This window comes from Nomascus leucogenys, chromosome X, assembly GCF_006542625.1.
Source record: "Nomascus leucogenys isolate Asia chromosome X, Asia_NLE_v1, whole genome shotgun sequence".
Classification (NCBI taxonomy): domain Eukaryota; kingdom Metazoa; phylum Chordata; class Mammalia; order Primates; family Hylobatidae; genus Nomascus; species Nomascus leucogenys.
The window spans coordinates 41,371,692-41,385,025 of NC_044406.1; the positions used below are offsets into that span (position 1 = coordinate 41,371,692).

A 13,334-nucleotide genomic window follows, 5' to 3' on the forward strand; every position below is an offset into this window, starting at 1 on the left:
AAGACTTCAGTACTCCTCTCTCAGTAACAGAATTATTACACAGAAAATCACCATGGATAATAAAGAAATTAAATCATAAGCAAGAAGAAAGAAAACTATCTTTAAAATAGTTATAAAATTATAAAAATTATAAAATTATAAAAAATGAAGCAGATATGAGGAATACTAAAAACAGAAAAATAAAAATGGATGAAACCAAAATCTGGTTCTTTGGAAAGATGAATAAAATTAATAAACCTCTAGCAAGACTGATAAACAAAATAAGAGGAGACACAAATTACCAGTATCAGGAATGAAAGAGGGAACACTATGAAAAACTCTATGCACATAAATTTGACAACTTAGATGGAAGGGACCAACTCCTTGAAAACCACAAACTACCAAAAGTCACCCAATATGAAATAGATAACTTAAATAACCTTATAACTATTAAAGAAATGATATTCTTCACTGAAAACCTTTTGGGGAAAAAACCCTCCAGGCTCCGATGTTTTCACTTGCAAATTCTACCAACATTTAAAGAAGAAATAACATCAATTCTACACATCCCTTCCAGAAAACAGAAGGGTTGGGGATAATTCCCAACTTATTTTACAAGATCGCTATTATTCTGATACCAGAACAAAAAAACAAACAAACAAAAAACCCAACCAGAACACTACAGACCAACATCCCAACATCCATCATAAACATAGATGTAAAAATCCTCAAAAAAAATTAGCAAATAAAATCCAGCAATACCTAAAAAGAAAAATATACCAGGACAAAATGGGGTTTATCTCAGGAATATAAAAATAAGGTTGCTTCCATTTTTGAAGATCAATTGATTTAACTTACTATATTAGTCTAAAACAAAAAAAAAATATCAATGGATGCAGGAAAAAAGCATTTGACAAAGTTCAACATTTATTCATGATAAAAAAATATATTACACAGGATTAAACTAGAAATAGAAAGTAACTTTCTCAACCTGATCAAAGGTGTTTACAAAAATCCTACAGTTAAAATCACACTAATAGTTAAAGTCAATGCTTTCCTCCTAAGATCAGGATTAAGGCAATGCTGTCCACTCTTACTGCTTCTATATCAACATCATAATGGAAGTCTCAGGCAGTATAATAAAACATGAAAATGAAATAAAAAGCATGGAGATTAGAAAGGAAGAAATAAAACGGTCCCCATTTGCAGATGATTCAATTATCTATGTAGATAACCCCAAGAAATCTACAAAAAAAGAACTCCTGAGTTTTAGCAAAGTCACAGAATACAAGGCCAACACACAACTATCAACCGTATTTCATACTGGCAATGTACAAATAGAAAGCTAAATTTAAAAAAACATCATTTACAATAGCTTCAAGGGAAGAAAATATTTTTTATAAATCTAACAAAACATGTATAGGATCTATATGATGAGAAAAATAAATCAAAGAAAATTTAAATAAATGGAGAGACATACCATAGGTTGGAAGAGTCAATATAGTAACACGCCAATTCTATCTGAACTCACCTATAGATGTGTATTGGGGTTCCCTAAGACCACCTCAAGGACAATGATTTCCTAGGATGGCTCACAGGACTTAGCATATAGTCATACTCATGACTATGATTTATTTCAGTGAAAGGATACAAAGCAAAATCAGCAAAGGGACAAGAAGCATGGGGCAAAATCTGGAAAAAGCCACAAGCAAGCTTCCAAGAGTCCTGTCAGTAGTCACTTCAGGATGCACTTAATTCCTCTAGCAATGAGTTGTGACAACACATGGAAAGTGTTGTCTACCAGGGAAGCTTACTATCACTCAGTGCCCAAAATTTTATTGGGAACTGGTCAAGTAAACACTCTGTGCCTATCATGTTCTGAAGTTCCAGACTCCCAAAAGGAAAGCAGGTGTTCAGCCTAAACCACATGGTTTGCATAAAGAGTTTAAGCACAGTAAGCCACAATTATCATTCCGGGAAGTTGTATATCAGTGTAGGGACTGCTTACTGGCCAAGTTTCCAGATTACCAGCCAAGGGCCAACCTTGCAAACAGACCTTTCTAGGCATAGCAGTATCAGGCCTATTATTTTAACTCTTTTCTGCACAAAATATATTTCAATTCCAATCAAACTCCTAGGCATATTTTTAAGATACAAACTGATTCTAAAATTTATATAGAAAGGCAAAGGAACTAGAATAGCTAAAACAGGTGTTTTTTGCTTTGTTGTTGTTGTTGTTGTTTTGAGATGGAGTCTCGCTCTGTCACCCAGGCTGGAGTGCAGTGGCGCGATCTTGGCTTACTGTAACCTCCGCCTCCCGGGTTCAAGCGATTCTCCTGCCTCAGCTTCCTGAGTAGCTAGGATTACAGGTGCGTGCCACCACGCCCGGCTAATTTTTGTATTTTTAGTAGAGACGGAGGTTTCACCATGTTGGTCAGGCTGGTCTCGAACTCCGGACCTCATGATCCACCCACCTCAGCCTCCCAAAGTGTTGGGATTACAGGCATGAGCCACCATTCCTGGCCAGTTTTTTTTTTTTTTTTTTTTTTTTTAAGGAATAGAGTTGAAAATATCACAATATCCAGTTTTAAGACTAACTATAAAACTACAGAAATAAAGACAGTGTGATATTGGTGAAGGAAGAGACACAGAGATAAAGGAAACAGAATATTGGTATAGACCCACAAAAACTGTGTTTAGCAAGGTGCAAAAACAATTCCATGAAGAAAGTATAGTTTTTAATTCCCACACATGGTGTTAGAACAATTAGACACTCATATGCAAAAAAAGAACCTTGACCTAAATCTCACACCTTATACAAAAATTAACTAAAAATGGACTATAGATTTAATGTAACATGTAAAACTATAAACCTTTTAGATAAAATATAGGAAAGAAGTCAGGCACAGTGCCTCACACCTGTAATCACAGCACTTTGGGAGGCCGAGGCAGGCGGATCACCTGAGGTCAGGAGTTTGAGACCAGCCTGGCCAACGTGGTGAAACTTCATCTCTACTTGAAATACAAAAATTGGCCAGGCAGGGTGGCGGGCACCTGTAATCCCAGTTACTTGGAAGGCTGAGGCAGGAGAATCGCTTGAACCCGGGAGACAGAGGTTGCAGTAAGCTGAGACCGCACCATTGCACTCCAGCCTGGGTAACAAGAGCAAAACTCCATCTCATAAATAAATAAATAAATTAATTAATTAATTAAAATACACACACACACACACAGACACACACACACACACGAGAGAGACAGAGAATATTCCTGACCTAGGTTTAGGCAAAGAGTTCTTACAAGTAAGTACAATCCATAAAGAAGGCATTGATAAACTGGACTTCATCAAAATTAAAAACTTTTGCTCTGGGAAAGACACTGGTAAGAGAAAGAAAAACTACAGACTGAGAGGATATATTTATAAATCACATACCCAACAAAGGATTTGTATCTAGAATATGTAAAGAACTCTCATAACTTGACACTAAGGAAACGAACTACCCTATTTATAACTGGGCAAAAGACTTGAATAGACATTTCATCAAAGAGGATATATGCATGACAAGTATGGTTGTCAACATTATTAGCCCTTAAGGAAATAAAAATTAAAACTATGAGGAGATTCCTCTATACACCTATTAGATGGTTAAAATAAAGTACTAACAAAAGCAAGTGCTGACAAGAATACAGAGCAACCAGAACTCTCATGCATTGGAGGTGAGAATGCAAGATGTACAGCCACTCTGTGGCAATTCTAATTAAGTTAAACATAAACTTACTGTATGTCCCAATGATCCCACTCCTGTGTGCTGACATTAGAAATTAAAACATATCTTCACATAAAAACCTGTACATTAATGTACAGTTCTTTTCACAGTCATCAAAAACTGGAAACAAAAATACCCTTCCACAGGAGAATGGATAAACTGTGATATATCCGAACCATAGAATACCACTCAGCAATAAAAAGGATGAACTAATGATATCTGCAACAACTTGAATAAATCTTAAAGGCATCATACTGAATGAAAGAAGCCAGTCTCATAAGGTTACATACAACACAAACATTTATACAATATTCTTGAAAAGGCAAATATAGAAAATAGATTAGTGGTTTCCAGAAGTTAGGGGTGGGAGGTGGGTGTGACTCTAAACGGATAATATAAGGAAGTTTTTATGGCGTGGTCAAACTGTTCTATTTCCTAATCATAGTGGCGGTTACACAAATCAATACATATGCTAAAAATTCACAGAACTGTCACACTCTTCAGTATTAATCCCAGAGAAATAAAAACTATATTCACAAAAAAGCTCTATGCAAATATTCATAGTAATTTTATCCTTACTAGCCAAAAACTAGTAACAACCCAAATGTCCTTCAATAGGTGGATGGTTAAACACACTGTGTGTATTAGTCCATTTTCACACTTCTATGAAGAAATACCTGAGACTGGGTAATTTATAAAGAAAAGAGGTTTAATGGACTCACAGCTCCACATGGCTGTGGAGGCCTCACAATCATGGAAAAAGGTGAAGGAGGAGCAAAGGCACATCTTACATGGCGGCAGGCAAGAGAGTGTATGCAGGAGAACTGCCTTTTATAAAACCATCTGATCTTGTGAGACATATCCACTATCACAAGAACAATATGGGAAAACCCGCCCCCATGATGCACTTACCTCCCACTGGGTCCCTCCCACAACACGTGGGGATTATGGGAGCTATAATTCAAGATAAGATTTGGGTGCGGACACAGCCAAACCACATTACCGTGGTACATCTGTACCATGGAATACTACTTAGCAACAAAAAGGAATGAACTATTCATATACACAACTTGGATGGATCTCAAGGGAATTATGGTGAGTAGTAAACATCAAGCTCAAAAGGCTATACACTGTATGATTCCATTTATATAACATTCATGAAATAACAAAATTATAGAGATAGAAAACAAATAATTTGTCAGGGACAGGAAGGAGAGGGGAGGGAGATGGTTGTGGCTAACAAAAACTGGCATGAGGGATCCTTGTGGCGATGGAACAGTTCTGTACCTTAACTGTGGCAGTGATTACAAAATTTACACGTGAACAAATAGACTAAATATTTATTTACACATGTGATCAAATAGACTATACACACCCCCAAATAAGTGCATGTAAAATTGCTGAAATCTAAACAAGGTCTGTGGATTATAACAAAGTCCATTTCCTGACCATGACACTATACTATAGTTAGGCCAGATGTCATCTTCGGGATAAACTAGGGTGAAGGGTATACAGGCTCTCTTTGTCCTTTTTTTTTCAATTTCTTATGAATCAATTATTTCAAAACAAATGCTAAAATTTCATGGAACTTTATATCCAAAAAGTCATTTTTGTTATTTGGTTATTTTAAAATAAAAAACCAAAGAGTTATAAAAGCACTACATGTAACTACAGTTATAAAAACAATATGGTATTTTCTAGAACTGAGATTCTCTTTCAAGGGGTATAACATTAATATAACTTGTGGAGCTTTATAAAAATATGCGTGCCTGGGCCACATCCCCACAATTCTGATTGGATAAGTCTGGGATAGGACCTGGGCATCTGATTCTGAGGTACACCCCTAATGGATAACCACTGCTTAAGATGGGGGGGATAATATATGCAAACAAATGAGAACAGCAGTTTGGGGTTGTGGGATCACAGGTAATTATAATTTCTTACTTTGCTATAATGTACATTATTATGCAATAACAAAAACTTTAAATAAAAAATATTTAGTTCATCATTCCAGCTGGCAGAGATATTTTTTCTCTGTAAGCCATTTATTTCCTATCCCTACTCCTAGTTTCATGCCATCCAGGAACTTAATGAATACATCTTCTCTGTTCTCATTTACATTACTAATGAGAATGTTAGGCAGAACAAAGTCCAATGGCAGTCACTAGAAATTTCTTTCCAGCTTGGCAATGATAAGCAATCTTTGGGTTCTGTTTCACTTATTTAAGATCTACCCAAATTTTACTCTTATCTGATTTACTGTTCTCTACCATTTTCATAAGATGAGAGATATTTTCATGCTTTGCAGATATTCAGATATACTGTGTCTACCACAATTCCTTGGTCTGTCACTCCAAAATGAGCCTGAACCACTCCTCTGATACTTAACAAAGGATATAAAACTATATTGTCTTTTCTTCCTAATTACATACTAAGACTGCTGGGCGTAGACTGACCATGCTGTATGTTTCCCTGCAAACTCCATAGCAATTCTTTCAATTCCATTCATTCAACAAATGCTTACTGACCCCCTACTATATGCTATGTACTACTCTGGGCTCTCCTATCTTAGTATAAAATAATAATTAAGTATTAATAGCAGTATTCCCTCAATATCTAACCTTGGACAAACAGCTACCTGCCATGTCCTGTGCCACACTGTCCTTCCTATTATCCATTCCACCCAAAGCTTGAAAGACTTTGTCATCGACCCCAATCCAAATCACTAGATATACTTTTACAAGACTTTAAGAATGATAAAACGACCATACCATCACCGCCTTTTCTAGAAAGAGTCTCTCCTTCCAATTAGTTCTCACAGTATTTTATTTTATTTGAAACATTCTTAGAGCACTTAGTATATTCTACTTTGTATTACACTTATTTGTCTGCATATCTTATCTTGCCTCCAAAATCATGAGCTCCTTGAGGGCATGAACCACAGCTTATTCAACTCTATAGACCCAGTACATTTTTACCATGTTTTTGGCCTGGCAGCCCTGAATGAGAAAGAGAATAGCAGCTCCTTAAGGCAGGAGTTGTCAGGCTTACCTGAACCTCCACCAACCAGTCCACAAGAATGGCCCTCATGTCACTGGTGATTTCAATCTGCCTGTTCATGTAATTTGTAAGTATAAACTGTTCCTGGTATTGATGAGAAAGAAATGTTAATAAATAAACTCTTCTTATAGTTCAAAATTGTAACTTAACAATTAACTTCTCCCTCATAGTTCTAACTCCTGATTTTCAACTGGTATTAGAGAGGGGCAGATCAAAGTATCCTTTTCCAGGCAAGTTGCAGTTATGCTTTGGGAAATAGACACGTGTGATATTCAAGTGTCAGAGTGAATATTGAAGAATCCAGGGGGAAATAAAGGCAGAAACACACCTATAGCTATAGACAAATGCCAAAAAGGTTCTGCCCTTTCTTTGCAATTCAATCTAAAGCACAATACCATGCTATGTAGAGCAGTGCTTCTCAAACTTTAACATACGTATGCAGTACTTGGGGATCATGTAAAACTTCAGATTCTGATTTAGAAGGTCTGGGATGGGGCTAGGTTTCTGCATTTCTAACAAAATCTCAAGTGAAACTGATACTGCTGAACCAAGGCTCACACTTTTATTATAACAAAGATGTCCCTTACTTAGGTATGCCAGAAAAAGTGTGGGCTTTGGAGTCAGTTAATCAATTGCACTCTCTCTATAAAGAGGATAGGTGGATCTGTAGGTGGGTTTCCATCCTCCCACCCTCTTATACATGACCTGCTAAAAATTCTACTTGGTAGATAATCTTGGTCCCATCTGTTCTGTTGAGAGAGTTAGAAGAAACTTTGGAATTGATGAATATTAGTGGTAAAGGAGACTGGCAGATTTCAAAGGAGACAGAAAACTTCACCAGGTTGGAGAGATGAAACAAAAAATACGATTTTACATACAATGCCAGAAACATGCATAGGGAAGGAAAAAGATCTCTAAGAAAAGCCACTCAGAGACTACTTAACCATTTTTGTGTCTAAGACTGTCTTCTTAGCAATTAGATGTACAGGATTATGGTCTTCAAGGTAATCAGACTTTAGCTCATATCTCAGCTCTACCATATACCACTTACATGACTCTGGGCAGTTTCCTCTATCTGTAAGAGGGAGATAATAATACCTACCATCATGAAGTTACTGAGAGAATTAACATAATGTCTACAAATCTGTTAGTACAATGTCCAACTCACAGTAAGCTACCAATATGTTAGTTGTTGCTATTATTATTTTTATCATCATTATTACCACCCCTTTCAACTTGCATACTGAAGGATGGAATGATGAGGAAATGAAAACTAGAAATCATTGCCCAACCCAAGCAACCTAAATACCTCTCTTTCTTTCATGTAACTGAAGATTTCCTTGGCATACATTGGGTTGAAACTTGGATCACTGCTGTTCTCGTCAATATCTTCCCGTGGGGTTATCTGCTTAGAAATCACCGAAAAGATATATTATGAGAATTATTCCAAGGAAGACTTAATACATACATATCAATGATTACTCCTTTCTCCCCACTGTCTTCTGCTAAGGTGTCTCAAGCCTTGTATATGTTGGGCCACAACACAGTACTCCCTGGCTGTGCAATCCTCATATGGTCCAGTGATCAAGAAATGCCTAGTCTTCATTGTATATACCTTCGCTGCCCTAGGAACAAGGGACCCTTTTTATAGGTAAGCTCAAGATTCTCCAAGATGCACATTCTTATTATTTCAGCTTTGTTACCTGTCTTCTTAGGTCCCTAATTATGTCAATGCTTTGATCTGGCCCAATTCATCTTGGTAGTCTTTTCCTCCCTTCTATACCTTTACCCAGGATGTTTTGCTACAAAAAGGACATTTCTCCTCCTGCTTGCTAAATATCATCCCTTCATTATTCAAATTTACAACGTAAAGACCACCTTCCTTGGGAGATGCTCCTATGAACTTTGCCCATTTTTGACCAAAGCCCACTGTGATGCAAATTATAATTACTAAGAAAGGCAATTTCCTGAATGAAATTACCTGGCCACTATTGCAAAGCCCAAGTATATAGCACAGTAGTCCAGACCCTTGTGGGTATTACTGGAATAAATACTTTCTGATTGCTTAGATCTATCACTGTGCCAATCAGGAAGTCAAGAGATTGTACAAGGCCAACTTAAGAGAAAAATGCCAAAGAACCTGGGAAATGTATCCCAAATCATGGATAACCTCAGGCTACAAAAGGTGAGAAGAGATGATTCTGCAACACCTATCATTAAATAAAACCAGAAGTAAACCTAAGAAATATCACCCTCTCACTAGGTAGAGGGATACTCTCAATAACTTACTATATATGGCTCAACTGCTTAGGAAGGCAAAACAACAACAAAAAACAACTTTGCTAGCAGCCACCTCCAGGATATCAAAGAACACTTTATCTAATTTAAGAAGAAAGAGAGATGAATACCTCCTTTGATGTTCCCTTGGCCTGTGGTGAGAAAGGTTTATCAGAAGCAGATTCACATGCACTGGACTCGGTGGTGGTACTGGACTTGCCCACTCTGGTCATGGTAGCAATGCTGGACTTGCCTGTTATGGATTCAGGGGTGGTGCTAAACACAGATGGGCTGGTTCCAATTTGGGGGATCAAGAATGTTTCCAGAAAGGTGTCTTCCTTGCAGGTGGGACTCTCTTGTAAGGCCAATGGCTCCTTGAAGGACAACTCCTTCCCAGTGGTGGGTTTCTCATTCAGAGTTGTCATATCTTCGAAGAGGAATGCCTCATTGATGGTACCAGATTTGCCCACGCTGGTCGTGGTAGCAATGCTGGACTTGCCTGTTATGGATTCAGGGGCAGTGCTAGACATATTTGGGCTGGTTCCAACTTGGGGGACCAAGAATGTTTTGAGAAAGGTGTCTTCCTTGTAGGTGGGACTCTCTTGTAAGGCTAACGGCTCCTTGAAGGACAACTCCTTCCCATTGGTGGATTTCTCATTCAGAGCTATCATATCTTCGAAGAGGAACGCCTCATTGATGGTAGACATCTTCAAGCCTAATGGCTTTTTGAGGAGGGTCTCTTTCTTAATGCTGGGCTTCTCTTGCAAGTCCAAAGACTCCTTGAAGATGGTCTCCTTCTCAGTGCTGGGCTTCTCCCACAAAGCCGAGTGTTGCTTAAAGAGGGCCTCCTGCTCAATGCTGGGCTTCTCCTGCAAGGCCAAAGTTTCCTTAAAGTGAGCTTCTGTGTCAACAGTGGGATCCTTGAGGACAGCCTCCTTCTCAGTGCTGGACTCCTCCTGCAAGGCCAAAGGTTCCTTAAAGTGAGCTTCTGTGTCAGTAGTGGGCTCCTTGAAGACAGCTTCCTTCTCAATGCTGGGCTCCTCCTGCATGGCCAAAAGCTTCTTGAAGAGGGTCTCCCCCTCCTCAACGCTGGGATACCCCTCCAAGGCCAGTGGCTGCTTATTAAGGAACTGTTCTTCATTGATGGTCTCATTCAAAGCCAACTGCTTCTTTAGGAGGAACACTTTTCCCCAAGCAGTGGACTGCTCCTTTAAAGATAATTGTCTCTGTATGTTTGTGGCTGCCTCAGCAGAAAGCTCCCTCTTCAGAACCAATAGCTTCTTGATAAGGGACTCTTCTTCCATGGTGCTTTTCTCCTGCAAGGCCAACAACTTCTTCAAGGAATCCTCTTCGGTATCAGTCTTCTCTTTCAAGACCAAAGCCTCCTGGAAGAGGGACCCACTTTTGTTGGTATGCTTAACATGCAATGAAAATAGTTCCTGAGAGAATTCCTCCTCAGTGGTAGCCTTCTCCTGGATGGCCAATGACTCTTTTGAGAGGGACACTTCCTGCAAGGTGGTATGCTTCTCTTTCAATGCAGATGGTTCCTGGAAGAGGAACTTTTCTTCAGTTGTAGATTTCATCTTAAAGGGCAACAGCTTCTTACAGAATGACTCCTCCTTGAAAGTGGTCTTCTGCAAGACCAGTGGCTTCTTTAAGTGGGACATCTTCCCCTGAGTAATTTTCTTTTTCCGTAAAGACAATGATGTCTTGGTAAGTACTGTCTCCTCAGTTGTAGGGTTCTTCCTAAATGACATTGGCTCCATAAAGAAAGAATTCTTATCTTCACCAATCATATCCTGAAAGTCCAACAGTTCTGGACAGATGGACATCATCTCTTGTGTGGTACACTTTTTCTTTAAAGACACTTTTTCTTCTTTAAAGGGCAGTGGCTCCTTAATAAGTGACTTTTCTCCAGAGGTGGTCTGTAATACTAGTGGTTTCTTCAAGTGGGACATTGTCCCCTGAGTGGCGTGCTTCCTTTTTAAAATTAAAGGCTTCTTGGTGGGGGGTGCCTCCTCAATGGTACACTTCTTTGTAAAAGCCAAAGCCTCATCAAAAAGTGACTCCTCAGTTGGAGACTTTAGCAAGGACAAGGGCTCCTTTAAGATAGAAACCTCCTCCTGAGTGGTGTGCTTCTCTTGCAATGCAGATGGTTCCTGGGAAGAGGACTCCTTCTCAGTAGATGGCTTTTCTTTAATGGACAATGGCTTCATAATGAGCGACTTCTCTCCAGAGGTGATCTCCTGCATTACTAATGGCTTCAGGCGGGACCTGTTCCCCTCAGTCATGCACTGCTCCTTTAATATTAGTGGCATCATGATTGCCTCCTCAGTGCTAGGCTTATTCTTAAAGGCTAATGACTCCTTAACAAGGGAATCCTCTTTAAAGTTGGTCTTCTGCAAGGCCAGTGATTTCTTCAAGACGGACATCTCATGCTCAGTGGTGCGCTTCTCTTGCAATACAGATAGCTCTTGGAAAACGGTCTCCTTCTCAGTGGTAGGCTTCTTCTTAAAGGACAATGGCTTCTTAATGGAGGACATTGCTCCAGAGATGGTTGTCTGCAATACTGGTGGCTTCTTAAAGTGGCATATCTTCCCAGAAATGGTACATTTCTTCTTTAAAGATGATAGCTTATGGGTGGGGATTGACTCCTCAGTTTTAGGCTTCTTCTTAAAACTCATTGACTCCATAAAGAAGGAATCCTCTTCAATATTGACATCCTGCACAGCCAACGACTCTTTCTGGCAGGACTGCTTCCCCTGACTTGCACACATCTTCTTCTTTAAGGATAATGTCTTCTTGGTGATGGCTGCCTCCTCAGTTTTATGTGTCTTCTTAAAAGTCATTGGCTCTATAACAAACTCATCATCACTGTCACTCTCCTCCTGCAGGGGCTGTAGCTTTTCCAGTAGGGACACCTCCCCATGATTTGAGCACTTTTTTAAAGATAATGACTTCTTGATAAGGGTTTTGTCCTCAATAGTGAGTTCCTCCTTTAAAACTAATGGCTTTCTGAAGAGAGATGCCTCCTCAGTGTTGGGTGTTTTGGAGGTGGTGGATATGTCTAGAATGAGTGGTTTCTCCATAATGTTTGGTACCACGGTAGTAGAGGCTACTACTGGTGTGACTTCCAGCTTATGCCTGTGAAGGAAACAATGTCTGGGTAAGAAAAATGTAGTTCCTGGAATCCTCACCTACTATTTCCTTTTGTTGCTATATTTACTAAAGGTATGAAAGGGGAAGGGGCTTCAACCCCATAAGACAGATTAGAGGGACAAAATCAATAGCTACCATGGTAAATCAACTTAAGTAGTACACTGTATAGTTTCTATGGCCTAGATCCCTACACTTTTCTATAATTTTTCCATTGAAATTCATGTTATACTTTCTTATATATGCTTCATTACCTTATATACAAAGGCTTTTATAATACTTATCACATTGTATGAGTTATCTGTTCATACATCAGTCTCCATCACTAGCTGCATTTGTCTTTGTCTATCAACCCAAGGCAGCTGGTAAACTTCAGGTTGAAATTAACATTGTTTGAAGGCTAATGAGAGAGGTGGGCTGGTAATTAACATTGGTAGAATCTAACTACCTTCCCCTCACCCTGGACTATTAAGGAGATGCTTTCCCAATGGAGGTAATAAAAAGCTCAAAATAGAAACTTGTCACATGTGTCAGATGCAAAGCTTTCTTTTGAATAGGATTGTATATTCAATTAGAGTGATGAATCTAGTGAGACCAAATCACAGAAAGACTAAAGTTCAGAATAAGAAGAGAGAGAATTTCAGGCAGATATAATCACCAATCTGAGCAGGAATAAATACTTTCAAAAGACCAGATATCATATGATTCAGTTCAATATGAAATATGCAGAACGGACATATCCATAGAGGTATATCCATAGCAGAAAGTAGACTAGTGGTTTCCTGAGGCTGGGACAGGGGTAGGAGTAGAAAGGGGGATTAGGAAGGGAAAGGAACTCCTAATAGGTATGGATTTAGTGGACGGGGGTATTGAAAAAGTTCTAAAATTAGATAGTGGTGATAGCTGTATAAATCTACGAATAGAATGAAAAACCACTGATTTGTTAAGAAAAAAAAGTGCTTCAAAAGGTTCTGCTTGACCAGATAGATTCCAGGTCCCTCCTGATAACTTTTAGAGAAGATCTTTAGATAGTCTAGCTATGGTAAGAACATGCATTCTGGAGCCAGACTGCCTGGATTCAAATCCTGGCTCCTC

At 38.8% G+C, this 13,334-nt stretch overlaps 1 protein-coding gene across 2 annotated transcripts in view; it reads right to left on the bottom strand.

Moving 5' to 3' along the window:
• Window positions 1-13,334, bottom strand: part of CCNB3 (cyclin B3) — an 88,752-nt gene that overhangs the window by 35,315 nt on the left and 40,103 nt on the right. The window contains exons 6-8 of one of the 2 annotated variants that reach the window (XM_003276862.3): window positions 9,215-12,227; window positions 8,116-8,211; window positions 6,798-6,890 (exon numbers count right to left, since the gene is read on the bottom strand). The exons of the other annotated variant lie outside the window; for it this stretch is intronic. Coding sequence (XP_003276910.1) covers window positions 6,798-6,890; window positions 8,116-8,211; window positions 9,215-12,227 — 3,202 coding nt within the window. The remainder of the gene's footprint in view (window positions 1-6,797; window positions 6,891-8,115; window positions 8,212-9,214; window positions 12,228-13,334) is intronic. 2 annotated transcript variants of the gene reach the window in all.